At 44.4% G+C, this 27688-nt stretch overlaps 1 protein-coding gene across 2 annotated transcripts in view; it reads right to left on the reverse strand.

Annotated features, from left to right (window-relative positions):
- The window catches only part of LOC146866365 (NACHT, LRR and PYD domains-containing protein 12-like), a 396927-nt gene extending 372212 nt beyond the window's left edge, over window positions 1-24715 (reverse strand). The window contains exon 1 of one of the 2 annotated variants that reach the window (XM_085636040.1): window positions 24416-24715. In XM_085636040.1, the coding sequence (XP_085492166.1) occupies window positions 24416-24486 (71 nt within the window). In that variant the 5' untranslated portion in view covers window positions 24487-24715. The remainder of the gene's footprint in view (window positions 1-24415) is intronic. The other variant, XM_085636045.1, reaches the window with a different exon arrangement.
- Between the last annotated feature and the right edge of the window lie 2973 nt (window positions 24716-27688).

The raw sequence follows: 27688 nt of genomic DNA on the forward strand, positions 1-27688 counted from the left end.
TATACATCAGTAATCTAAGAAACCCAAGCACAGTCCCTGTGGAAAGAACGTTCCTGAAATTTAAGAGACTGAGACATTAATGAGTTTAAATTCGATTTATAATAAGTAGTGACAAGGAAACAAGCAATAATAAGCATTTTAAAAAGTTCGGTCACAAGTCTCAAATAAGTTAATTACAAGTATAGTGTAAAAGTACACATGAAACTGAGTGTAAGGAATAGGAGTTCTTAACGTCCATAGGACATGGCAACTCATGGAAGAGTCCAGGAAGCATGGTCTCAAAGGAGAAGTTCAGCAGGGCATTAGAAAGATATGGTTTGTCAAAGGAGGCCAAGGAAAGTCCCCTAGGAAGGAGTTCCTGTCATCACCAAGGCAGGGGAAAGGTCATCAAATTTATCTCAGCGTAAGCATGGGGTCAACGTCTGAACGGCAACAGCAATGACGATGACCACAACCATGCCTAGGACCAGAGCAAGAAAAGGGCATTGACCACTGTTTCAAGGAAAATTTGGTATTATAGGTCATCATTTCGGAGGTGACACCCACTGTGTTACACACTCATCGTCTGACATCAATGAGGTGATTTTCCACTCACAAGGTGCAAGATGGCAACAACTAGAAGTTATTCCACGCCAAGCATTAGAAATGATTGTCTGTCACAAGGCACCCAGTTTAGTCCACAAAAGCCTATTCATTGCTGAAGCTTCCCGTTTGCTAGTTGCTGTAGTCCAGTTCTCAAGAAAGCATCAATATTATATTATGTATCAACTCTCTTAGCTTCTCGTGGGAACATACAAGAATGCTATATAAGCAAAAGATGTAATTAAATACTTTTTCGCAGACATCATGAGAAAACATAGGCCTTGAATATAACGTTAAGTTAAATGCATTTTAAAGTCATATTTAATAATTAATAAACACGTATACATTTAAGCATAAGCATGGATAATTTCATTTATACATTTGTTAAGGCAGTTAGTGTCATAAATTGTCTCATAAGGATTTTCAATAGCAAGTATAGTCTATTACTGCATTGGAAAACATATGTGTACAATATGTGCATACATTCAAATAAATTTGTCGTTTTAGGATATTTGAGATTCTTCATATATAAAGATCACGTCAGGAAAGTTTTCGCTTTCTTATTAATAGATATGGGGTCATGGAGCACTCTTCGGTTAATAAACTTGCATTTATTCAGGCACACGGGTTTCGACGATTCGGCCTTTCTCAATGCTATAGAGCATAATTATTACATCAGTTCCACATTTAAATCACCCACGTCTCCTTTCCATTGGACAGGAAAAATGTCTTGAGGGAAAACGGACTCATTCACAGTTATGTTTAATGTCCACCATCATAAAGTCGTTCACTCTCAGTGAGTATACCAGTATGTTCATAAATTCCATTGTAGTAATGCTTTGCACTTTGTATTGCATCTTGTGTACATTTGTTCCTCTCAACAAATGTGGGCTTAATTGAAGAATCTGTCCCTCGCCCTGCCGTACTCGGACCTGCAACAGGTATGTGTTCATGGAAGCCAGTTTTGTAACCAAATTTCCTTCGTTGTAGTAACGCTGACCTCGTGTTGATGAACACTGTATTCTGGAGGCCAACGGCGGTTCTGGCAGATGCACAGATCCTCTCCAACAACTTGCCACTACTGCTTAACCAACTGGCGGGCGGGTGCTTCTATCGAGACTGTGACTGTCACGAACATTATGAAACACCAAGTTCCCACTTCGTGGAGTCACGGAGCACTCTTCAGTTAATAAACTTCAATTTATTAAGGTAAATGCTTTTCTGCGATTCTGCCTTTCTCAATGGCATCGATACTTGGTGGCCCACATTTGGTGAGAGGAACCAATGTATACGAGATGCAATACAAAGTGCAAAGCATTACTGTAATGGAATTTATTAACACACCGGCATACTCACTGAGAGAACGACTTTATGATGGAGGACATTAAAAATAAAAGTGAATGAGTCTGTTTTCCCTCACTGCGCTATTTTTGTCCAACGGAAAGGAGACAGGGGTGTTTTAAATGTGGACTGATGTAATAATTATGCACTATGGCATCTCGGACGAAGGATGGCAGAAGTTTAACAAAATGGCCTTGAAGGACAAAATTGCACCAACTTATTTTCCAGACAAAATTCTTTGCTATGCACCTTCTACACTGGACACCTGCTAGTCTTCTTTATTTATTTTTCTGTGCCACTTATGTCTGTCTTCCATGTTTTCCGCATTATGTTGTCCTTTGGTAAGATGATGTAATATTACACATATTTTATTCTATGTACTGCAATACAATTAATTATTTTGTACTATGACTACATCTTGTTTGACGCAAGGCCTATGCATCTTTGTACCGTACTTTGGTTCTTTATATGCCAATAAAATTATTGAACACTAAAAAAGAAAGAAGTGTGGGTCCCCAGGGCCTAATGAGGCTTGGCGAGGGGGGGCTCATGTGGCCTCTTCTCCTTTAAAAACAATATGGCCCTGGGGATGGGTCCCCAGAGCCCTAATGGGTTAGCGGAGGGAGGCAACAAGCCCCCTTCCTCTTTAAAATATAAAAGGCCCTGGGGTACCCAGGCTCTGTGGCCAACCCCGGCCACACACGAAAAAAGGTAATGTGCAGCGTGGGGTTGGCTGCATGCTTAGCCTTAGGGTGTTGGATTAATGTATGGCAATTACATATTAAATTACATTTTTTTTAAACTAGGAATTCGCTGAAAAAAGCAAATGTTCAGGCAATGTTATAATTAGGTAAAATGTTCAGTGATAACGTAATGTTTTAAACTCTAAAATCCACTGAAGTTCACCAGTTATAGTTATCTCAAGTAACGTCTAACTCATGCCCTCATCATGATTACCCTCATAATTACCCTACATACTACATCACTCATGACATCTTTTTTGACATCATTGATAATATCACTGTGCATGGAGAGGGCATAAGTTATGGGGCCACATGTACCAACATTAGGAATAGCAATTACCTAAATGCGATTTTCTGGGAATCACAATTAGCTAATCGCTATTCCTAATGTATGAAACTCCCAGAGTTTCATTTAGCGATTCCTAGGGGGGCGCAAATCGACCTACCTCATTAATGTTAATGAGGTAGGTCACAATTTGTAACCCTCTAGGAATCGCTAAAATCACAGGGATGGTGGCCTGCTAGGGTCACTAGACCACCATGTCCGTGACTGCTTTTAAATAAAGCAATCTTTTTTTTAAATGCAGCCCGTTTTCCTTAAAGGAAAACTGGTTGCATTTAAAAGAAAAAATGAAAAGTTTTCTTTACATTGTTTAAGAGATGGCAGTGGTCCGTGGGACCACTGCCTGCTCTTAAAAAACGTTTTCTCCACCATTCCTAAAGGGGAATGGAATGGCAAAGAAATATCTTACCACTAAGGTAGGATGAACAGCCACTCCGGTTGAATTTCAAAGCAGTGTTTATTCGAGCAGAGCCAAAAGATGCTTTTCGACCTCAAACAGGGTCTTGGTCACACATATATATAGATTCACTTAAAAAACCATAGGTTTCACATATGTTATAGTTAGGTGGATATTTCACTCGTAAAAAACCAATGAAATTCCCCCGTTATAGTTAGTTCAGATAACTATAACTCGCGCGACCGCAATTCACTGCTGATGACGTCACATATTACATCACTCATGACATGGTCAGTGGCATCACTCATGACATCACTGATGACATCATCCTTGTGATAGAGTGGCGGCCGCGCGAGTTATAGTTATCTGAACTAACTATAACGGGGGAATTTCATTAGTTTTTTACGAGTGAAATATCCACCTAACTATAACATGTGAGAAACCTATGGTTTTTTAAGTGTATTTGCAAGGTTTTTTAAATGCTAATTCCTAACTATAACGTGTGTGAAACCTATGGTTTTTTCAGTGAATTTGTACGGTTTTTTAAATGCTAAGTTATGTATGTATTATTATTTTTTTCATATATTTATTTTACAATAAACTACATATTTAGTTTTTTGGGAGGTTTTCACCGTGCGCGCCCCCGCGATTTAAAAAAAAAAAAATTAAAATGTTTTTTTCTGCCTTCGGGGTCCTTCAGGGACCCCCTGACATAGGCTAGGGGGTCAGGAACTCTCCACCCTGCCCCCTTTTCACGTTCGCCACCTTCCTTTTTCACTCTCGCACTGAAAACAAACAAAATGGCGGCCGACACTTCCTGATTTCGACCGATTCGAACGTTGACTAACATGTAACCACCAATCACAATTACGCTCACGCACGTTAGGGTGCTCGCTCTGGGCGCGCACGGTGCGCGCACGGTGCGCGGCTATAGATATGTATGTGCTTTTAACTGCAATTTTCTCAGGAACTACTGAACAGATTGACTCCATATATGCAAAAGGCACATCCCTGAGCTGAGGACTACCTCTCTGCCAAATTTCAAGTAATTCTGTTCAGCCGTTCGGGCTGTACCTTGGACTAAAGGTCCCTATGGAAAATTGCATGGGGAAAACGCGTTTTGGGACCCCCCTTTTTTCTCAGCCCCGCTTGACGAATCCCCCCGAGACTTTTAGGGTAGGAGCGGAGCGGAGCGCCCCACCTATTTTGAAAATTTCGCGAGGATTCGTCAACCGGCGCCAAAGTTATTCCAAATAGAATGTTGCGGATTTCCTATGGAAACACGGTGCTAACTTTAACTATCTACTGGCGACCGCCAGTAGATAATATATATATATCTCACAGTGATGGTCATCGCCACTGCCTAGTTATAATTAGGACCACATTTCCATGGAAAATCGATTTTTAGGTTTGCTAATAACTTCAGCACTATTTGAAGAATCTTCATGAAACTTTCAAAAACAAGTCTCATCTACCTCATCTGCTTCTTTGAAAGTTTCAGGGTGATCCAACAAGCGGTGCCAAGAATTAAGTGTTTTCCCCATTCATTTTTCCATAGAAAAATTGAACAGCCCTACCGCAAAAACTTCTAAACGGAATTACACAAAATTTGGCAGAAAGCTAGAACTTGGTCCAGAAACCATACTTTTTGTGATTTGGTGTAAATCCAGTCAATAGTTTTAGAGAAATGACGCTTAAAAAATGCATATTTCATGCCACAGAAGATCCACTGAACATAAGATCTGTTTGGCTGCCCAGTGGTCAACAAGTAGTATCAACAAAGATGTGTCAGCAGTCATTTTAGGACTCGGGAGTCAGTCCCCTGTCAAACATATAGGGCCAGGGTGGGAATACGCTGCACCCCTGGGCTTGGTTGGAGGGGGATACCATGAGGGTAGTGGCGAGTCAAATTCGTAGTACAAAAAAGCATAACACCAGAAGTATATTGTTCATCTGATTTCTTTATATTTTGGTTTCTCCAATTGCAATATGATTATGTTACAATACATTCATCAGTATAGATTACACTTCATTCAACATTCCATTGAAGAGACAGATATACAAAGTTGAATATTTAGAAATCCAACATAGTTACAAAAGTTATATCTCTGAAATGGCCAATACAAAATTAAAACACCGAAGTTCCCAACAGTTGTATCGTGGAATACTGTCTCCACTTCTTCAGGGCAAGAACTGCAACAATAATCTCAAAAAGGCATATAGTGAACAATCCGGAGAATCCCCAAACCAGTTCTGTAGTTGTACCCAAAAGATTTTTGTTGCACAAGGACTCCCAATTCAATTCATTGACTTCTCAGCTATATGTGAAAAATAATCAACAAGAGTCGATGCAAGACAGCAAAAAAGATAACACGCAGTAATTATACAGTGCGTTTGCGCATGAACCTCCTTCAGACCAACCAACCTCTGGGACAAATTAAAGGCATGTAGGTGCCCCGGGTGGGCACCCAGACACCCACTACAAAACAAAAAGTGTCTGCTACTCCAGGGGAGCTGGCAGGTGCCTTTGGGGCTCCCCCCATGACCCCCAACGAATAAAACTCATATGGGATTCCCCGGGCGGGCACCAGGGCTCCCAAAAACATATTTTAGAAAAGGGAAAGAAAGAATAATAAATGAAACTGCTTATTGCAATGTGCATGTAAATAGACATCTTACTTTACATTAAAAAAAATAGAAATCACACAAAAAAATGAAGGTTAAAGTAACTTAGGAATTCAAACAATTTATTTACATTTTTTCTGAAATTTACTGAAAAAAACAAAGCTAAAAGGACGTTAAAGTTATGTGAAAATGTAATGTAAAACACACCTTTTTAAACTAGCAAAAGCACTGACGTTCACAAGTTATAATTCTCTCACGTAACTATAACTTGTGCCCTAAAGTAGCTATAACTGGTGCCCCCGCCATGCACTGCTAATTACCTTACATATTACATCACTCATGACATGTTACATAATAGAGGATAACACTGTGCAAGACGGGGAAGAAACAAGGGGATTGATAGCGTGTATCTGCACTTTAACAATAAACCTCAGTTCAGAGTGACTCAGCCTGGAAAAGCAAAGCAAGAGGAAATAAGGGAATAAGGAATGTGTCGGCACGACCATTTCCAGTCTCCTTTCATAAAAGTTGGTCATCTTAAAGAGATACAAAGATGGCACATAAGTCTCAGTGGTCTAGCTGTTGAGACGTGTTGTGTATATAGGAAGCACTATGCCATTGCTTCCCAATGAACTTTGTTTTCCAGCATTTTCATGTAATGTAGTCCACATTACGGCTTATCATAAGCATTCCCAATCGAAAGCCCCACTTACAAATTGTAATCTGTTCCCGTAGCTTTTGATGCGCATGGTGGTGTATCGTTTATTGATAAACCACTTACTACTATACAAATCTTTTGACATAGGGTGACTTTAAACCTTGCGGGATGTAACAAATCCTATGATTTTCCATTATAAGTGGTAAGCATATAGTTAGGGTAAGAGAGAGGAATGCATGGAGGGAATGGGTATGATTCGTGGGTTACACTGGGCTCAACATTTGTCTACACACTCGGTCTTGCATTACAAGGAAAAGGAAAGCAGGTGTCTGTGAATGAAGGTGGGGAATTCTAAGTGGGTAAAAAGAATAATGGAGACACAAATTAAGATGTAGTCAATTCATCTGTTGATTTTGTTCCTTGTTTTCTCTTGTTAGTCCCAAGCAATTGCACTGATTCGCACCCATCTCTCTGAATGTCTGTGGTACTCTTCAATTTTTTTTGCCTAGGCGGTTACTGCCTTTCCCTATTGATAATGATTCGGTTGGGAGTTCTAGGGGGTGAGAAAGAAACTGCTTCATGTTTTTCTTTGTCGCCCCTGCAATGGATGTTCAGACACCTTTGAGGCAATCTGAATGATGACGGTATTTATATAGTGCTTTCGACACCCCTTGTGAGGCCTACAGTGATTATTCTGACACTCACTGTGCCCCAGAACACTACCTGCACCTCACTGATGATGCACAAGGTTGAAACTGTTACCTTTTAGAGGAAACTGGTCTTGCAGCTTGAACTTCACTGTTTCTACTGGAGCAGTATCATGGGTGATAAGCATATGGTTGGTCCAGGTCTACAAGGGCACGGTGAGCAAAGGTACTACTGGAATATTACCCTTGGTTCAAATATTTTGAGCATCCCACTAATTATTACTCATTTTGTTTCTCACACACAACCTTGCAAGTGCAAGTGCAACGCAGCAGGGATTAGACTAATGCATTTTAGTGTGGTGGGCTGCTGTCCATATCACCGCACTAAAAGGCATTAATCATGCATTACTAACTCCTGGCGGAGTGACGAGGCACTGTGGGGCCTCTGCGGATTAGTGTCGCTCAAAGTGCGACACATTTGGTTGGAGAAGGCCACTCACACACAAACTGAAACCATAGCAATCTGAAAACTTAGCAGCTATTCACTATTATACATGGTCAAGAGGGATTTTGGGAGCAGCCGACCACTGAGAGGTCAGCCCCCGGGCAGATTGGGAGGGTGGTGCAGTCCAAGAGCTGCCATTTTGTGTTTGGGCTATAGTCCAAAGTATAAGTAGAAACACGTTGGGCTCCCTGTCAAAATTTTAGGTTCAGGTGACCTGGTGACAGGGAGCTGTTAGGCATTTTTCTGCGTGGTAGTTTAGATCGGCTTTGCCATTAGTAATTGATTCTACTCACTGGGGAAATAGAATGTCTGGCGTCGAGTAAAGTGGATCAGCCGATTCGGATACGGATGCTGAAAGAAGCCGGCCACCTCAACCTCGTGGTCAGAGGCAAGGCTGCAGTGTCGGCGGCCCGCCCAGCACGGCGGGCCCGTGTGGCCGCAGTGGTGGTGGCGTGTTCTCCGCCATGAAAATGGAGGGCTGATTCTGAGTCGCTGGTGCAGGTAAGGTTGAGGGGCCTCTACGTGTTCAGACGAGCGACCCCTCGTGGGATGGTGAGGAGTAGGGCTTGTGTGGCCGGTAGCACAGCTGTGGGGCAGGCTGCAATACCCATTAAGGAAGTAGTGGTGTTGGTGGTAGAGCGGGGCCAGGGGAGGGGGAGAAGCGTGACGCAGCATGGAGGCTACATCATCGCAGTGCAACAGGAAGCAAGTGCCCAGCAGGATATCGAAGCTGCAGCCCCTTCGCCCATTATACGAGTGTACAGGGCTTCAGGTAAAGGACAACTTGGGAAGCGGGTGGCATCTTAGAAGTTGCCAGTAAGGAGCAAGGAAATTGAAATGAGAGGCCAGGCCGGGAAGCGTCGCTCCCGGCAGCTGAGTGGGAGAATGCGGCGTTAGGGGGACACCTAAAGGGAAAAGGAGGGCTCATTACAGCAGAAGTTGGCAGGGGCCTGAGGCACATGGAAGAGTTAGGGGGAGGGGGGAGAAACACAGTGAGGATGAGACAAAGAAGTTGGGTGAGGGGGAGGACAGGCTGCTGATGAGGAGCCCGGGTAGTATGGTGGAACATAGAAAGAATATAAAGCAAGGGATATATGGTGAGGCCTCCAACAATGTGGGGCTCTCATGGGTGGACTTAGGTACTGTTGGAAGGGATATGTTGTCACAGCTAGATGAGTACATGAGAGAGGGAGGGGGTGCAGAAGGCTTTGCAAGGGGCGCAGATAGGTGGAGATAGGGGGTTGTTCCTGGGGGATGGGGAGTCAGGGAGAAACTGGGGGCATTGGCTGGCAGGGGGAGTTTTCGCAAAATGGCCCTGAGTGAAAAGGGAGGTGGGGGGACAGCGACAGGCCCCGCATCTGTCCTGGTTGCAGTCATGTTAGTATGGAGTGGGGAGTAGGGTGAGTGTGTTGAGGAGGCCACAGGAGATGAGTCCCTTGGCTGGGAGGGGTTTGCAGAGAAGCGCGAGGGGTCGGAAGAAATCTTTGAGGCAGCGGGGGGATGCAGCGAGTTAGGGGCCTGGTTGAGGTGGAGGCACATTCGCGGCAGGCACAGAGCTACAGCACACCAGTCCTGTCATCTTTTTTACGGGTTCAGTATCAGTGCAACTTTCCGGACTTGGGAGACCTTGGTGCGGCAGGAAACAGCATTTACAACGCTGTCTCCACAACGCAGTACCTTTACAACGCAGTTGTTACAACAACCGCATTCTTACCACGCGTACGATTACATCACTAGTCGTTACAACAACTTGCTGTAGGGGGTGCACTGTTGTTGGATTTACAATCCAACATTTTCCCTGCTGTTGCACAAACTGTAGTAGGAATAGTAAATAATACTATTCCAAAGTCCAGGGCGCCCCCTACAGCAAGTAGTTGTAACGACTTGTGATGTACTGGTTCATGTTGTTACAACACAGTCATTGTAACGACCGCGTTGTAATGGCATGCGATGTATTCGCATGCGATGTAAAGATACATATTCGGGTGTGGCTCACGTACGCAGAGAAGAAGAGATGGTTGGGCCCCTCATGGAACGCCAGACGTCATGGAGGGATCTATACAAGGTAGATACAAGAAGGTCCGGTATAACCTCCTCTGCCACCCGGCTGGTAGGTGTAGAAAAGCTTCTGCTGATCGATGCATGGTGGATAGGAGAGTAGAGCCAGGTTAGCCATAGGGTGGAGTTATTTTGGCCCCCGGGGCGTCGCACAGGTGGCCACAACCCCCAGGGCAATATCGGTTTGCCAGCAGGAAGCGGGTCCCTGTTGGGGTAATGTGGCGGACCAGCTAGGGGCCACAATGTTGGACTATGATGCTGAAAGCCTAGAGAAAGGGGAGGTGATGGATCAGGAGCCCAGAAGCAGGGGGAGGGACAGGGGATCCACTAATGGTATGTCGAGTGTGTTTCAGGCAAGAGCGAAGTAGAACACTGGGACTTTGGAGGGGCAGATACCCCTGGCACAGCACCAAGAAGCAGTTATGGGCACTGTCCTTGGAGCCAGGTAAAGCCTGGCCATTACAGTGGGGCCAATAATGGTATCCACAGGAATGGATATTGTGGAAATGTGGATTTTCCTAATCAGTTATGTCCCCTATCTTGGACCCCAACGGTTCTATGTGCATGTCACAAGGACATGTATGTTCTCTCCAGTTCCAGTTTCCAAAACGCAAACATATGTGCGTCCACCGTCAACATGTTCTCTGTCAGATCCGCCATCGATGGGCTGGATATTCGATTCCTAAGTATGAAAGGCCACCGACTTTATATGGCTAAGTTACTCTATTTTTACAGTTCAGGCAAGTAGGCCCGATTCTGTCCTCAAAGCCTTCCCTGCTCTCTGTCTCTGACAGCTTCAGCTTGAGCTCGCATCTGTATCCATGAACTTTGTCCTACTCCCTGTGCAGCTAACGGTGCCTGCCTCGGCCAGTTTTCGCCTGCCTGCCAAGAAGCTGTATTTCACCTTCGAATTATCTACTTTGCTCCTCAGCCGATGCATTCCTGTCCAGTGATTTAGGTAAACATTTCCTTTAGCTACCAAGCAAAGGACTCAGCCTTTCCGTCCTCCTGCAAGTGATTCATAGCCCTGCTGCCATGGAGAATTTTCTGCCCCTCGCATCTCATATAGACACTTAGACGCTTGTACACGCACACAGTCAGTATAGAATAGATTCTGTCCGAGAGTCTCTTCTTGTGGATAACATAGTTCTCTAAACATAGGATGTTAGATATGATTTGGGATTAGGTTGACTTGACCCCCCAGACTTCTCGTCTCCACATGTAAAGCTAAACGTCAAGTCCCCTTCACCCCCTAGTTGCACGTCAATCACACGTCATACTGCTGCGCACGCATCTATGTTAAGTATTATCGTATAGATCCACCTATGTAAGATAACCAGAGCCAATCATGTTTCTTTTCGCTCCTTATTACGCCTAGTTTCGATTACGTACCTGTTATGTCACTTTTCTTATCAAATGTTACGCCTTCTACATTCGTTTCATTGTAATGTACTTATTATAAAAATACATGTCTGTCAATAAAGTATTGTACTTCACTTCCTGAACCCTCGTGGTGACGGAACCTGAAGGCCGCGACTCGAGTCGGCCATTTTTGATGGAATAAAGCCCATTTAGAAAACCTCTTATACCACGGATTCTGCCTCTTGTTATTTTGAGCTATTTTTACTTTACTTAAGATTCCGTATGAAATTCAGTATTAGGTAACAAAGAATATTTACCACATAATGGCGCCCGAATAGGGACACTTTCTCATCTCACGCGCCGGCGGTGCGTTGCAGGCCCGGTCTCCTGCCACAGCTGGACGGACCATAAACGCGTACCAGCAGGATTTCCTGTAAGCTCCCTCCGGTCAAGCGGGGGCGACTGAGGCTGCGATCAACCCAGACGAGGCGGTGAGAAGTGCGAAGTATCCCGACCAGAGCCTAGCTGAGAGAGCAAGATCCGAGGTATACAGAGGCCCACCAGGTTTTCGAAGTCCCGATGTCCAAAAGGTCCGCTGTCCGCAGTCATCGAGTCCCGTTCTTTCTCTGAGGCCTTCCGTTTCAAGGAGCTACTCGGTGAGTACCATCGCCGGGGAGGCGTGTTGACGCGCACATAGGTTGTGCCGGTCAAGACGGATTTGGGTACACAAATCCGGTCTGCACTGTTTAGCAGTGTATATGTACTGTTTAGCAGTATATCAAGTATTCCGAAGTATTCAGTTTTTGTCAAGAATTCTGCTTGGTGATTAGTTATGCAGACTGTCATCATCGTCGGTCATTTTTAAAATGTTTAATGTTTAATGTTTAAAGTGTTCAAATGTCTTGCATATTGTGGTATGAATGATTGTTCATTGTTCACCGTTCATTATTGTGTTTTCCGTATTAAGTGAATTCAAGAGTAAGTATCAGATCAGTTGTCGAAATGCCGCTCTTCTCGAGGTTAAGACAGATTACTACCAGAAAAGGGGTGCTCGAAGAAGCAGTTCCTATTCCTCCTAGGGACACCCCAGGGCATTTTATGTACCATAAGCATGGCTTAGATGCCATATTGTTTCTTGATCTATGGGTAGATTATACCAAGGGATTGCCGGAAAGTCAAAGGTGGCCCGCAGCGGGAACCTGGGATGCAGAGTGCATCATGAAAGTGGAAGAAGAGTTATGGAAAAGAAAGGTCAGACAGTCACAGAAAGACGCCGTTGAATTATGGCGTAAAGAATCTCATAGACGTACAGAAAAAGCACGTAGACAGGAAGAGAGGAGTAAAGAAAGTTCAAATAAAGTTCAAGAAAATCTATTAATCGAGGAAGGTATCCGAGTGAAATCAGAACAAGTAGATAGACAAAGAAACGCTCTTATGAGTGGTATGTACCCCCTCCTAGCCGAAGGACTACCTAAGGCTGTTCCAGAGACGCCAAAAGACTTGCCACCCCCATTATTTCCAATTAGGGTACATCCAAAAGGGCATCCCAGAACCGCAGAAGATGTTTTTCTTTCCTCATATCTAGACGACGCAACTCCCGAGTATGCTAACCCCACACCACATAGACCGTCTGGCGGAGGGGTTCAACGTCAGGATCAGGTATCTGTCCCCGTGCAACAGCAAGTCCCGACGCAAGCTTCGGCAAGCACATCTGTTTCCGCATCTGTCTCCGCAATCGATTCTACAGTGGTATCGACGCCCATAGTTGCTGTGTCACGTTCGACGAACCCATTCACACCCGACGCCCCAGATGGGGCCACGGGAGGTGCTAGCAGTACCTTTACACCGCCCAGAATAAATAAACTTGTTTTTCAAGAATCAGCACATTCACGTACACCCAAGTTCGTAAGTGAACGTACGCTTAAAGAACTCCTTGTAAATTGTAGATATGACCCGGTGGTTGGTAAAGAGGATGAAATGGTCCTGGCATCATTACGTATCAGGCGAGCCGCAGAGTATTTAGCGAGGTTACCAGGAATGACTACGCATCTAGATAACATATATCATTTTGTTCAAACAGGACGAGATCCAGGATGTATTAACAGAGCTATGGAATTCCAGAAAGTAGAGATACAGGGGGAACTGCTACGTTTCCTCATAAACTGTGTGATCAGAAATCAAGACCGACCGGGGGTAGACCCGAATACAATGCTTACTCTTACAAGATGGAGCCAGAATATATCAGAAGGGAGACACGATAAGAAAAATTGTATAATAGCCATGTGCCGAAAAATCCGTAAAGAAATAGAGCGTATTCATGAAGAGAGATTGGGAACAGACGAGTTCGAGCAAGATGAAGTGTCCGAATCAGGGAATTCCGCAAGACAGTCAGAAACCATAGCATATGTAGGCAGAGGAAGATCCTGTGAAAATACTAGATGTTTTTCTGATCCCATACACTCTGTATGTCCAAATAATAGCAGAACGTATCCGACGCCTGTAATAAATCTGAAGTCTCCTGAACATTCGTTTCAAGCCGCAGATAAAATACTACGAGAACGAAGGGGTTACCACCTCCTCGATTCCATGGATGAGCAAGAATTAGCCAGATCAGCTGTTCACTGGATTGACAGTCCTGAAAAATACGGTGATGAGACCGTAGCACACACGTTTTTTAACCTTAGTACAGATGAACAACGTTTAGCTGGAATCTATATGATTCAGCAGCTTCTTATACTATATAAGAGCCAACATGCTGACCCTGGTCCTTTACCTGATATATTAACGGAACTACTCACGAACAGATGGAGAGGTTCTGGTAACAAGTTAATTAAAGAAATATTAGTGTCACGTAAACAGTATGTCCTTTTTGTAAGTCCGGATTCTTTCTCGCTGCCCCGCAGAGAAGGAACGCCGTATTATATGGATAGACAAAATCCCTTACGAGAAGTGCACCCAATAAAAGGCGAAGACAACGAGTTTCACCGTGTGTTTGTATACACACCCATATCAAAAATTGAATTGTTAGAAATGAAGAAAGTAGTACCAAGTCATGACAAAGACCCAGCGGGTTTCCACCGAGAAATTAAGGACATGTTGCTGATGGGAGAGTATACCTATCCTGATATTATGACGATATTAAAGGTGCTCTTACCTGCTGGCATTTATGAAAAACTGAAAGAAAAAGAGTGGGAAGTGGGAGACCAAAAGATAGATTGGACAGCATTAGAAACGGAAGAAAAGGCCCGAGCTGCAGGTTCAGGGCTCGGGGATAAAGTCAAAGCATTACCAGGTCTACTAGTACAAGTACTGCCACGTTTATTAACTACGAAAAAGGAAGATTGGGGTGCAATCACGGCCTGTAAACAAAAGCACGATGAAGACACAAGTGACTATTATGCCCGATTTGAAAAATGTTTTGGAATAAATAGTGGTATAAAAACAAGTAGTGAGTCGTATCCACATTTATTTGTGACAAAATTAGTAGAAAATGCTTTACCTCCAGTAAAGAATAGAATATTGAAATTCGAGAGTACCTGGCAAAGTAACACTCCGTCGCAAATGCTACAAATGTTACAGTATCATCACAATAGAATTAGAGATGAACAAGAACACGAACAAAGACGCATGAAAGATACAAAAATGAAAATGCTAGTGTCTCAGACAATACCGGCTGAAGGACATAGAAAGGGTACGACACAGTCCGATTCAGCAGGACCGGTAAAAGGAACATGCAATTATTGCAAAAAGCCAGGTCATTACGTACACGATTGTCCAGTTCTAAAACATAATATCGCCATAGGTAAAACACAAGAAAGATCACGGCCACATAGACGAGATCAGAATGAACAAGGAGCTATGCCGCATTCCCAGGCCATGCCAGCCGCACAACAGCCAATACAGTTTGTGCCAGCTGCACCACCGTTGCCTGCTACTGCCACACAAACCACAACACGACAAATGTATCAGACTGCACAGTATGAATATCCTGAGTATCAGCGTTACGCATGAACCAGCCTAGAGAGGGAAGTTGACTTACCGCTTATCGAGATTCCCGTAGATCAAGAAGGACCTTATGTACATAGTGAATTATTAGGTCAGGATAGAAAATTCTTACTCGATACAGGGGCAAGTCGAACAACTATAAAACGTAGTGAAGTTCCAGGGGCACCCCTCTCAGGCTCTCAAAATATTTCCCTTGGTTTTTCAGGCAAACCTATTGTTAATGAAGTGTCACAGCCTCTGCCACTCACGATAGGACCTCTGACCCGAACTACAGATTTATTGCTTACTAAATCATGTCCAGAAAACCTATTAGGAATAAAAACGTTAAAAGCCCTAGGAGCTATAATATGTTGTTCTCCGGAAGGAGTAAGATTGTTTTTACGTGATTTTAAAGGTCACTATGTATCTAGAGACATGGATCCCCGATTACAGACTTTACCTACACGTCTATGGGCACAAGGCCCTACTGATGTTGGTTGCATGAATATTACACCATATCGAGTCACGCTAAAGGCAGGAGTGGTGCTACCACGAATGCGACAATACAAGTTACCACCAGATGCTGTAGTGGCTTTACTACAAATCATTGACGAGCTCATTGCCCAAGGAGTAGTTGTGGAGACAGACTCCAATATATGTAATTCACCGATAATACCGATTCTTAAACGAACAGATCCGAAGGCCCCGCCAGTATATCGATTGGTTATTGACCTGCGCGAATTAAACAAATGCATTGTGCCACAATTCCCTGTGGTCCCAGATATCTCGTCATTACTGACAGCTATTGATTCCGAAGCGACATTCTTTACTGTAATCGATCTCAAGAATGCCTTCTTCAGTGTCCCAATAGATCCGGAAAGCCAATATTTGTTCGGATTTAGTTTAAATGGACGTAGCTTTAAATTCTCACGCGCACCTCAAGGATTTACAGAAAGCCCCAGCATCTATAGCCAAGCATTGAAACGAGAACTTGACAGTATCCACATGCCAGTTAACACGGCTCTGTTTCAATACGTCGATGATCTGCTGATCACCGCAAGAAGCGAAGCTGAATGTGAAAAAGCGTCACTGACAGTTTTACAATTTCTAGCCGAAAAAGGACACAAGGTTTCCCCTTCTAAGCTGCAATTCTGTGTCCAGCGAGTTGTTTATCTTGGACACTCGCTGGACAAGGAGGGAAGGCAGCTTACACCCGACCGTATTCAGTTGATAGTTACCATGCCAATACCTAAGACACAAAAGGAGGTGCGGGCTTTCATAGGCCTCACTTCATATTGTAGACAGTGGATCCCGCAATATGCATTCCTAGCAAAACCACTCATTCAGTTGACAACCCAGGAGGCAGCCACATCGACTGTTCTCCCTTGGACTCAGGAACATACACAAGCTTTTGAAAGCCTAAAGAAAGCTTTATGTCAAGCACCAGTTTTAGCAACACCATGTTACAGAAAACAGTTTACACTCTTTGTTACAGAACGCGAGGGTACTGCTTTGTCAGTACTCACACAGGAACAAGCAGGAGCACACAAACCATGTGCTTATTTTTCTAGTACATTAGATCCAGTAGCTCAGGCTTTGCCTGCATGCCTAAAATCAGTAGCAGCGACAGCTTTAGCAATCAGACAAAGCGATGCCATAGTATTAGGACATCCATTAACAGTTCAAGTACCACACGCAGTAGAGGTTCTTGTAAATAGAACACAAACACAACACTTGACCGTAGCACGACTTACAGGGTATGAACTGACACTGTTTCAGCCGCATATAGAAATAAGACGCTGTAACACATTGAATCCTGCCACACTTTTGCCAGTAATCGGAACAGACCCACTAGCCCATGACTGTATTGAAGTCATTACTGTAACGACAAAACCCAGACAAGACTTGACCGATGTTCCATTGTCAGAACCAGACTTGACATTTTATGTCGATGGTTCATGCATGAGAACAAGTACAGGAGAGTTAGTAGCCGCTTATGCAGTCACAACCGATACTGAAGTTGTTGAAACTAATCGTATAAATACTTTGTCAGCTCAAGCCGCAGAGCTCATCGCTCTGACACAAGCCTGTATTCAAGCCACGGATAAAAAAGTCAACATATACACTGATTCACGTTATGCATTCGGAGTTGTACATGACTTCGGCGTGCTGTGGCGAGAGAGAGGTTATTTAACTTCTCACGGTGCCCACATTCAGCACGGACCCCTCATTCATGCATTATTAGATGCAATACATCTACCCACTGCAATATCAATTATGAAATGTAAAGCCCATACAAAAGTTACTGATACCATTTCCCAAGGCAATGATCTAGCCGACAGAACAGCTAAACTGACTGCTCAAACTCAAACCCCCGATATGACAAAGACAATAGTCCCGACACCGACACATTGTATGACAGTTAAAGATCCTACTCTTGACGTAATTGACATACAGACACATGCTACACCAGACGAAATAAAGAAATGGACTGAATTAGGAGGGATCCAAACGGACCAAGGATGGATGATGAAGGAAAAGTCTGTATGGTTCCTTCCTGATTCAATGGTCCAAGCCATAATTAACACTATACATAGTCCAGCACATCTAGGAGAGAAAGCTATGCTAGACAGCATTCAACACATTTGGTTTAATAAGCATTTACGAGCAGCAGCCAAACAAAAGGTCCGTACCTGTATGATCTGCTGCCAGTTCAACCCAGGAAAAAGTGTTCCCGTAGAACAGGGTGGATTTCAGCCTCCTGATCACCCTTTTGAAGTCCTACAGATGGATTATATCCAGATGGAACGATGTCGAGGATTCAAATATGTTCTCGTAGTTGTTTGCGCTCTGTCCCGTTGGACAGAGGCGTACCCGGTTTCAGATTACACTGCCCCGACTACTGCCAAACAGTTGGTTCGAGAATTCTTCCCACGATACGGTTTACCACGTGTTGTCTACTCAGATAACGGCCAGCCGTTCTCATCCGAATTAATGAAACACGTTTCACTTCTGTTAGGTTATCAGTGGAAATTCCACTGTGTCCGACATCCCGAGGCAGCAGGTCTCGTAGAAAGACATAACCAGACACTGAAAATCAGACTGTCCAAAATATGTAGAGAGAAAGGTGTCGACTGGATAGTAGCATTACCAGTTGCACTCTTTTACATGAGAATGGTAGCACACTCTAGAACAGGGCTATCCCCGTATGAGGTGATCTTCGGTAGACCGCCGAATATGTGGGGGACGCCTATACCACGCAAAATAACTGATATTGACTGTAATATGCTGACAGATTACTTGGCTTCCTTGATGTCTGCACTACAATCTTCTCGTTCACAGGTAGCTGCAGCTTTTCCCGACAACACTGAGGCGAAACCCCATGACGTTGTTCCGGGTAATCTTGTCTTTGTGAGAAATTTCGACAGGAAAAATCAACTGGAGCCCAGGTGGAAAGCACCCAAGTTGGTCCTGTTGACCACAAGAACAGCCGTGAAGATCGAGGGACGCAAAGGTTGGATTCATTCAAGTCACATAAAAAAATTTCATGGACTACCTTCAGATATAGACACTGTGCCCTGCACTCCCTCACAGACTGATTCAAAACTTCCTTTGGTGGAAAAAACTGAAAGCGAACTTTACAAAGTTAAGTTAAGGCCTAGGACGTCGAGCAATTTGATTGTTTAAGTCCTCTCCAAGGTGAAGCGGTTGAATTGTCTCTGACATGTATCCCCTGGACCTAAGTAGAGGAAATACCGGAAAAATGTTGAAACGACAGGCGTATTGTAAATCACTGCGTAGCCACTGCATAGTGACATTATTAATTTTGTTTTTATTAAGTCTTTTAATAATTATTACAAGTATGTTGTTGCACATATATTACCCTATTTCTAGACATGTTTATAATGTTGCTGCTGAACATTCTTTTAGTGACTTACCTCCGCATGAATTGTCTTATAGACTTGCGCTGCGCAATAACACCTTCATTAGCATGTTACATCATTCCCATCAGACTAGTAATGCCACCAATTGTTGGGTGTGTGGCCGACTCCCTCCCTATCAGAATAACAAAGGAGTTCTGCCTTTCTTTCCACATCCGTTCACACACAATGGCTCCTGTGGAGCATGGTTTAGTTTATTAAATTCCATAGACCCAGACACAGCAGTTTATCAGCAACATTGGATATGGGGAAATCTGAATCTAGTTTTATTCAAAGTCTGTCATCCTAATAAGGAGGGTCGCCCCAGTAGAACAGGAACTGATCTAGAAAATGAAGTGTATAAATTAGGTAATTTTACACCTAATCTTATGATTTTGAATGTCAAATCCGAAGTTGAACTAATTCTGCCCACTATGTCAGTATTTCCAGTTAAGGGTGAATTATGTGTGAGAAAAGTTGGTTCCATACATATGGGCCATAGCCAATGCGTTACTACAATAGAATATAGTGATCAAGGTAAATCGTCATTTAGAGCTTCTCGCCATTCTTACTTTATATGTGGTCAGACGGCATATATGCTTCTGCCTCTAGATTGGGATGGTACCTGTTACATAGCATTCCTTCTGCCACCTGTTTTCCTAGCTCCCCCTGATTATTATCGAAATGTTCATTTAGTACACAAAAGAGAGCGTAGAGATCTCCCAGTTGTCGATTATACTGAGACGGCATGGGACAAGTATGTAGATTTCAATAAAGGTATCTTTCCCTATATAGGTACCGTATCAAATAGTAAGCTGATACGCAGACTCACCAAGACTCTCGAAGCTGTAGTAAACGAGACTATAGCCGCCCTAGGCAATCTGACAGAGGAACAATCAGTGATGAGAATTGTTGTTCTCCAGAATCGTCTTGTCCTTGACGTCATCCTGGCCGATAGGGGCGGAGCTTGCAGGGTCATCGGATCCAGCTGCTGCATATTCATACCAGAAAATTCGCCATCTGTATATAAAGCTATAACACGCCTTCATAAGATTGTAAGCCAGATACACGAAAATCCAGGCACTTGGACGTGGTCCGGGTGGTTTTGGAGTGTGATATCAGCCTGGGGATGGAGAGTTCTATCCTTCCTAGGTATTGGCCTTCTTATGCTCTTCAGTTGTTGTTTATGCCTGCAATGTGGACCAGCGATTTGTGGTCTGTGTGCCACATCATGCATTCCATATCAAAATTCTCGTTCAAAATGCCGGAAGAAGAAGGAAGAAGAAATGATGCTCCATGAGCAAATCGATGGAATGATGAAGATTGATATCTCTTGAAGGGCAAGTAGGGGACAAGGAGGGAATGTGGAAATGTGGATTTTCCTAATCAGTTATGTCCCCTATCTTGGACCCCAACGGTTCTATGTGCATGTCACAAGGACATGTATGTTCTCTCCAGTTCCAGTTTCCAAAACGCAAACATATGTGCGTCCACCGTCAACATGTTCTCTGTCAGATCCGCCATCGATGGGCTGGATATTCGATTCCTAAGTATGAAAGGCCACCGACTTTATATGGCTAAGTTACTCTATTTTTACAGTTCAGGCAAGTAGGCCCGATTCTGTCCTCAAAGCCTTCCCTGCTCTCTGTCTCTGACAGCTTCAGCTTGAGCTCGCATCTGTATCCATGAACTTTGTCCTACTCCCTGTGCAGCTAACGGTGCCTGCCTCGGCCAGTTTTCGCCTGCCTGCCAAGAAGCTGTATTTCACCTTCGAATTATCTACTTTGCTCCTCAGCCGATGCATTCCTGTCCAGTGATTTAGGTAAACATTTCCTTTAGCTACCAAGCAAAGGACTCAGCCTTTCCGTCCTCCTGCAAGTGATTCATAGCCCTGCTGCCATGGAGAATTTTCTGCCCCTCGCATCTCATATAGACACTTAGACGCTTGTACACGCACACAGTCAGTATAGAATAGATTCTGTCCGAGAGTCTCTTCTTGTGGATAACATAGTTCTCTAAACATAGGATGTTAGATATGATTTGGGATTAGGTTGACTTGACCCCCCAGACTTCTCGTCTCCACATGTAAAGCTAAACGTCAAGTCCCCTTCACCCCCTAGTTGCACGTCAATCACACGTCATACTGCTGCGCACGCATCTATGTTAAGTATTATCGTATAGATCCACCTATGTAAGATAACCAGAGCCAATCATGTTTCTTTTCGCTCCTTATTACGCCTAGTTTCGATTACGTACCTGTTATGTCACTTTTCTTATCAAATGTTACGCCTTCTACATTCGTTTCATTGTAATGTACTTATTATAAAAATACATGTCTGTCAATAAAGTATTGTACTTCACTTCCTGAACCCTCGTGGTGACGGAACCTGAAGGCCGCGACTCGAGTCGGCCATTTTTGATGGAATAAAGCCCATTTAGAAAACCTCTTATACCACGGATTCTGCCTCTTGTTATTTTGAGCTATTTTTACTTTACTTAAGATTCCGTATGAAATTCAGTATTAGGTAACAAAGAATATTTACCACAATATGGGAAATGCAGGGTGGGGTAGGGGTGCGGCTGCGTAAGGGAAAATATGTCACTGATATGGGTGTAGGCACTGACGAAAAGAAGGAAGGTTTCGCAGGGAGCACAAGGCAACTGGAAGGGAAGGGAGTATTGCGTCGGGGGGAGTCAGGACGGTGGGGAGGTCACAGGAGAAGGGAGAGAAGAAAGAACCCCTGGATAGCAAAGATCTTAAGATAAAGAGATTACTTTATATGGGGGCTACTAAGGCATTGGGAGCAAGTGTAATGTCAGCCAGTAAGGACCAAATATGGATAATGTATGTTGAAATGCTCAAATTACTGCATAGTGAGTTGCGCTCCAAACAAGGTTCGAAGGATGAGGAATATGAGCTAGCCAAGCACCCAAAAGTACCCGACGATTGAAAATATGACCGCTGCATTCTTAATCTACGCTAGTATCTACTGTGAGAAGTATCCAGAGCACTGCAGGCCATGTTTAAGTACATGGACAATATCCGGAAAGCAAACATTATGGGGGGAGATTATGCTTGGGCCCAGGACGATGAGGAATTTAGAGCAAGATGAGCATGGGACCCTGAGGCAAAGTGGGGGGGAGTTGGACTCGGATTTGTGGCAGCAAACCATGGGGGCAAGTGGTTATCCTATTGTGGACCGGCCCTTTCAAGGGTTCTCCGCCCAGGGAGGGGTAGGTACAACTGACAAATCCCAGTTGGGAACCGGGGGTCCCTGCTGGAACATTATTTAAGGGATGTGCTACTCAGGAATATTGTAAATTTCACCAAGAGTGCTCCAAGTGCACGGGTAGGCATATTCTCATTAACTGTTTTGGAGCTGGAGGGGTCCAGCAGGGGCAGGGATCCAGCCAATTGCAGCAGAGGTCGCAGCAGCATTTTGCAGGCAGCCGGGGGGAAGTTGGGCCCAGGGATCTGGTCCAAAATGCTCGTACTCTAGTTAAGCTGAGCAGGTAGGAGCACTGGCTGGGTTTCTATGGGCAATGGGAGGAAGCAGAGATTCTGGGGGAAGGGTTCAGATGGGGTTGTAAATTGGGTTATGAGGGTCCGAGGGTGCGCTTGTGGGTAGATAATTTGAGGTCAGCAAAAGAGCACAAGTGGGTGGTCCAAGACAAACTGGAGAATGACATTAGGAGTTTAGTATGGTGGGCCCCTTTTATGATTGGCCAATCGAGGATTTGATTGTTTCTTCAATAGAGGTGGTTCCCAAAAAGAGCAGGGGCAGATTTGGCAGATCCAGCACTTGTCGTGGTCAGGGGCGGTCATCAGTGAACGATTTCATTGTGGAAGTAGCAGCTGTGTCACATTTTTCCATACATGAGGCCATGTCGCTGCTTGTGACAGCGGGCCCAGGAGCTCTAATGGCAAAATGTGACATGAAGTTAGCATTTCAGCTGCTTCGGTGCATCCTGAGGACTTTCAGCTCTTGGGAATTCAATTTAAGGATGCTGGTATGTGTATAAAGCGATACCAAAGGGGAGCAAATCAAACACTCACCCCCAGTCAACTGATCTGGGTTTAATCCATCATCATTCTTTAGCTCACTCCACCACCCCAGTTCAGACATACCCATATGCAAATCAGTCTGACCCTGTGCCTCATGGGAACAGTCCAGCCCGAACTGCCAAGCCATGCCTTCCCTGGACCGGAAACAAGCTTCCTAGGACCGGTTTCTGGCATTTCAGCCGTCTGCAGGGTAGCTGGCCTGGTTAGAATTTGACATTCTGACATCAAATTTGAGGAGGAGTTTTTTCGAGGTGAGGGGTGTAGTAGTGGCATTTATGTTCTTTATATTCATTCAGAGCGCGCCTGTCGCATGCTCCCTGTTCTATGATAATGTGTGTATTTACAAGTGACCTTCGCAGCTCTGTGAGTGGTTAATGAGAATTCCAGGTCAGTTACTTTCTGAGCTGGAGTCCTGACTAGCCCGTCGGAGCGCGTTGTGGGCATTGTTGAAGGAATAAACTTCTTTCCATAAACACCGTTTCTCCACCTTTCACCCTTTTCTACTCGGGTGCACTTGCTGCGCGTAAGCATGGATTTATATTTGTTGGTATTGAGAGATGTTTTGTCCAGGATTCTCAATATTAGGAAATTAAGTTTCTACACAAGGGGCCAGTTGGGGGAGGGGCAGAAAAAGTTACTGGACTCCCTTCTTCTGGGATACAGGGGTCTCGAATACTTTGCAGGACTTGTCAGAAGTTTGGTTGGCATTGCCAGTTGGTGAACAATGGCCAAAGGAAGGGTAGGCAGGTAGTTCAAGTTTCATTTTAGGTCATTTGGTTGTTTGGGGGTTCAGACATGCAGTCATAGGCCAAACAGGAAATATAAAGTTTTAAATGTAGAAATGCACTACAGTTATAGGACATATATGCTGGGTGGGCTTGTGGCGGGCCGTATGGGCAGAGGGGGCATGGGTTATTTACATTTGCTGTCCAGCAACGTTTAGTTTTGTAGGAGGTTTGTCAGGAAAGTTTGTGATGTCCACATGTTTCAATAAAACTGCATTTTTCACACAACAAAGTGGTCTGTGATATGTGCTGCAATCTCATCTCCCAACATCACCTGGGGCGTCTCATCTCAATTTATTATTCAATCCCACATATAGCAGACATGTTTTTCCTTGAAATTCAATGCGCATGTGGCCCACAACAAGCACGCCAGCCACACCCTCGTGCATTCTCTCTTACCCGTCTGGTGGCTCCCACTGGAAAGCACCATCCTTCTCCGTGCTGCTAACAGCTCCCCCTCTCAGCTCCATGTCATACCGACGGACGTCGATGCAGACAGCGTGGTCTTGAACTCAAGTGGGCACAGTACATACTGGTGTCTCCTTGGCTCTCAGTGGCACCCTGTGTAAACAAATTCACTGCCCCAGGTCTCACGCCTAGCGGTCGGCGAACAGTACCTCCTCTATCTCCCGTCCCAGCTCTGGATAAAACACGGAAGCCGGCTGGAGCGTCGTCTTGCGTTGACGTTGTGGTGATGTGACAGGAATAGCATACTCGCTCCTCGAAAACGAAAGCGGCGATACACAAGAGAGCTTGCAAGGTAGCTTGGGTGGCGCAGGAGATGAGTCAACGCTCAGCTGCCCCTGGGACCTAGCGGTGCAGCTCAGTTGAGAAAGAGTGTGTCCAGAACAGCAGACTCGCCGGTCGGCTTTGCTCAGTGCCATCAAACACCAACCACGCACAATTACTACTGTCACGTTACGTTTACAAACGGCGTTAAAAAGTATCGCCGCTTTCGCGGCAGAAAACTGCTGCTAAAGCGGCGACAATGGGCTTGATAATATGCCCTTGGGGATTCCAATAGACGCCCATGTTCTGGTGTCAACATGGGCTTCTATTGGAATTCTCTGCGGCATATTATCAAGCCCATTATCGCCGCTTTAGCGGCAGTTTTCTGCCGCTAAAGGGGCGATAATTTTATCGCCGTGCTTGTTAATATGCCCCTATATTTTTATGATAGCTGTCCTCGCCGTTTCCCGATGTTGTTAAAGTTCCTATTCGTTTCTCCTTCTAAATGACGTCCCATGAATTAATTTTATTGGGGAGTTTTATACAGCCCGTACTACATCAGTTTGGTGTCGACAACAGCATTATAGTGTTGCAGGTACAAACATAAAAGTAGGTTCGGGCAGCGTAAAAGCAGCATAAAATAATAAAAATGAAGCTTTGGATGCAAACAATGAAGCCAAATAAATGTAAGTATCAACCTCGTGATCTAATGTCTGGGCGAGAGTGTGAGAAGTGAGATCCTTAGCACTGGAAGACAAAGAAAGATCAGCGTTTCAAATATTACCTTGGTTTTCCCTCCCACTCGATTTCTGAATCTTGCCCTGTTGTCGGAGATGTTCAAGTGACAGAAAGAGGATGCACATTTTTTTTCAATTCGCCTTTATTGCGATTTTGAACTAAGAAGCCACAGCCCCTTAGGATAGTACAAAAATATAAGAAAATATATGCAACTAATCATAAAAGCAATAAAGAGTCCTGTTCCGACATTAGTTACAAGGCAACAAAAGAAATTGAACCGAATGTAATCGCGTGCAATAAAGGGAAAACAAGTAACTTGATGTAGCGTATGTAGCTATTTGCAGATGTAAGAAGTGACATTTGGCAATTGGAGTCTGTAATCAACAACTAGTTGGCACATTTGAAAAAGCATCAACTTTGTATATTAATAAAGTTCTCCCATCAAAAAAAGCTGGGAAAAGAAAACCTAAACAAAAGAAGGAAATAGAAAACAATAGAAGAACGAAAAGGAAGACATGAAAGTGGAAACTGTCTAGCTAGAGCACCGGCACACCATTCTCAGTGGTATGTACACAATGGGGGATATTCTCAAGAACGTGTGATAACTATCGTAAAATTTGCATAACGCAACTTTGCACATCGCAGTATATTGCAGGAAAATAACGCTATGTTAACGTTGTATTCTCAACCCGGCGGCACCATGCAATAGTCTCACGACAACGCGCCAAATGACTGCATTAAAATGAACGCAACGTCGAAAAAATATGAAACACGAACACGAAAAAAGTTGCAATGTGGCCAATTGCATTACAAAAATCAGCGATAACCAGCGACAGGCCTGCAATTTCCACGCGTCATGTGGGAAAATGCACTATAAAAGAAAAACAAAAAAAAGGCCCAAAAAAAGAAACTGCGTAGCACCATGGATGCACCCGGATCGAGTGCAGAGGACACCGCGACCCCCACAAGCCCCACAGACGACCAGCAAGGAACCTCGGGGTCGGGGAAGGCTAAGGAGAAGAGGAAGAGGAAGACGCGGTTCAGTCCACAGGAAAACAGGATCATCGTTATGGAGGTTATAGAACACTACCAACAACTGTTCATCACCGAAAACGTGTCATTGGCAACAAAGGCACAAATATGGCAGACTATCTTGGACCATGTGAATGCAGTTGCAGCGTTGAGGAGGACAATGGAAGAGGTCAAGAGGCGCTGGAATGATGTGAAGGACAAAACCAAGAAGAAACTCCATGCCAACATGAAAGCAGCAATGCTCATTGGAGGTGGGGGTCCAGCGGCACACCAGGAGCTGGATGACATGGAGAAAATGGTGGCCACTGTCATCAGTCAGGACACAGTGCCAGGAGTTGGGGATCCGGACACTGCTCAACATGACCTGACACAACATCAACAGGGTGAGTACCGACCAGGGATTGGTGGGACGGGGGAGATGGGCAAAATGGCACACATGCACAAGTAAGTAGAGCACACTGCTCACCCACAATGACTCCGGATCATGTCCCTGATCCCCGTGGCACACCGCAGCACAAACACAAACACAAAGTAGGCCCCGTACCCCATGTCCCCAAAGGGCTCCCACATCACACATCACCAATCTCATCACCAACACATGTACACGTGCAAAACCCAGCAAAGATGCCTATTTGTGAGCCACACTGGCAAGGCAAGTGACACTACTTGACGATTAGCATGGCTGCAGGCCAATCATCATGATATTGTGCACGCCACAACAGTGAGGTGGCTGAGTGTGGACCACATACGGAAAGGAGCAGGTCACACTCTAACACATCCACGTGCACAAACAACCCCTGATGTCAACGACACATCTGCGGACAAACCTTGCCCAAGAAACACAAATCGACCAAGAGCCCTAAAGAACCAAGTCCGGTACATCTCAGCACTGTAGAAGCAGAGAAGGCAAAGGCAAACTGCCTGAAAGGGATAAGGGGCCACAAAATCAGAGCTGCAGGGGCAACTCACCCAAAATGCTGAACACACACATAAGAATAAGAGCACCTCAACATTGACAACAATTTGGTACAAACTGCAACACTTTCACAACAGTACACAGGACATAACTGGTGCCGCATGGGTGTACAAAATAGCCAATCACTCCTGGCATCGCAGGAAACTGTGAGATGACAAGGTATGAGTACAACCTCACATCTCTGATGTTGTACAAAT

Source organism: Triturus cristatus, chromosome 2_1, assembly GCF_964204655.1.
Source record: "Triturus cristatus chromosome 2_1, aTriCri1.1, whole genome shotgun sequence".
Lineage (NCBI taxonomy): Eukaryota > Metazoa > Chordata > Amphibia > Caudata > Salamandridae > Triturus > Triturus cristatus.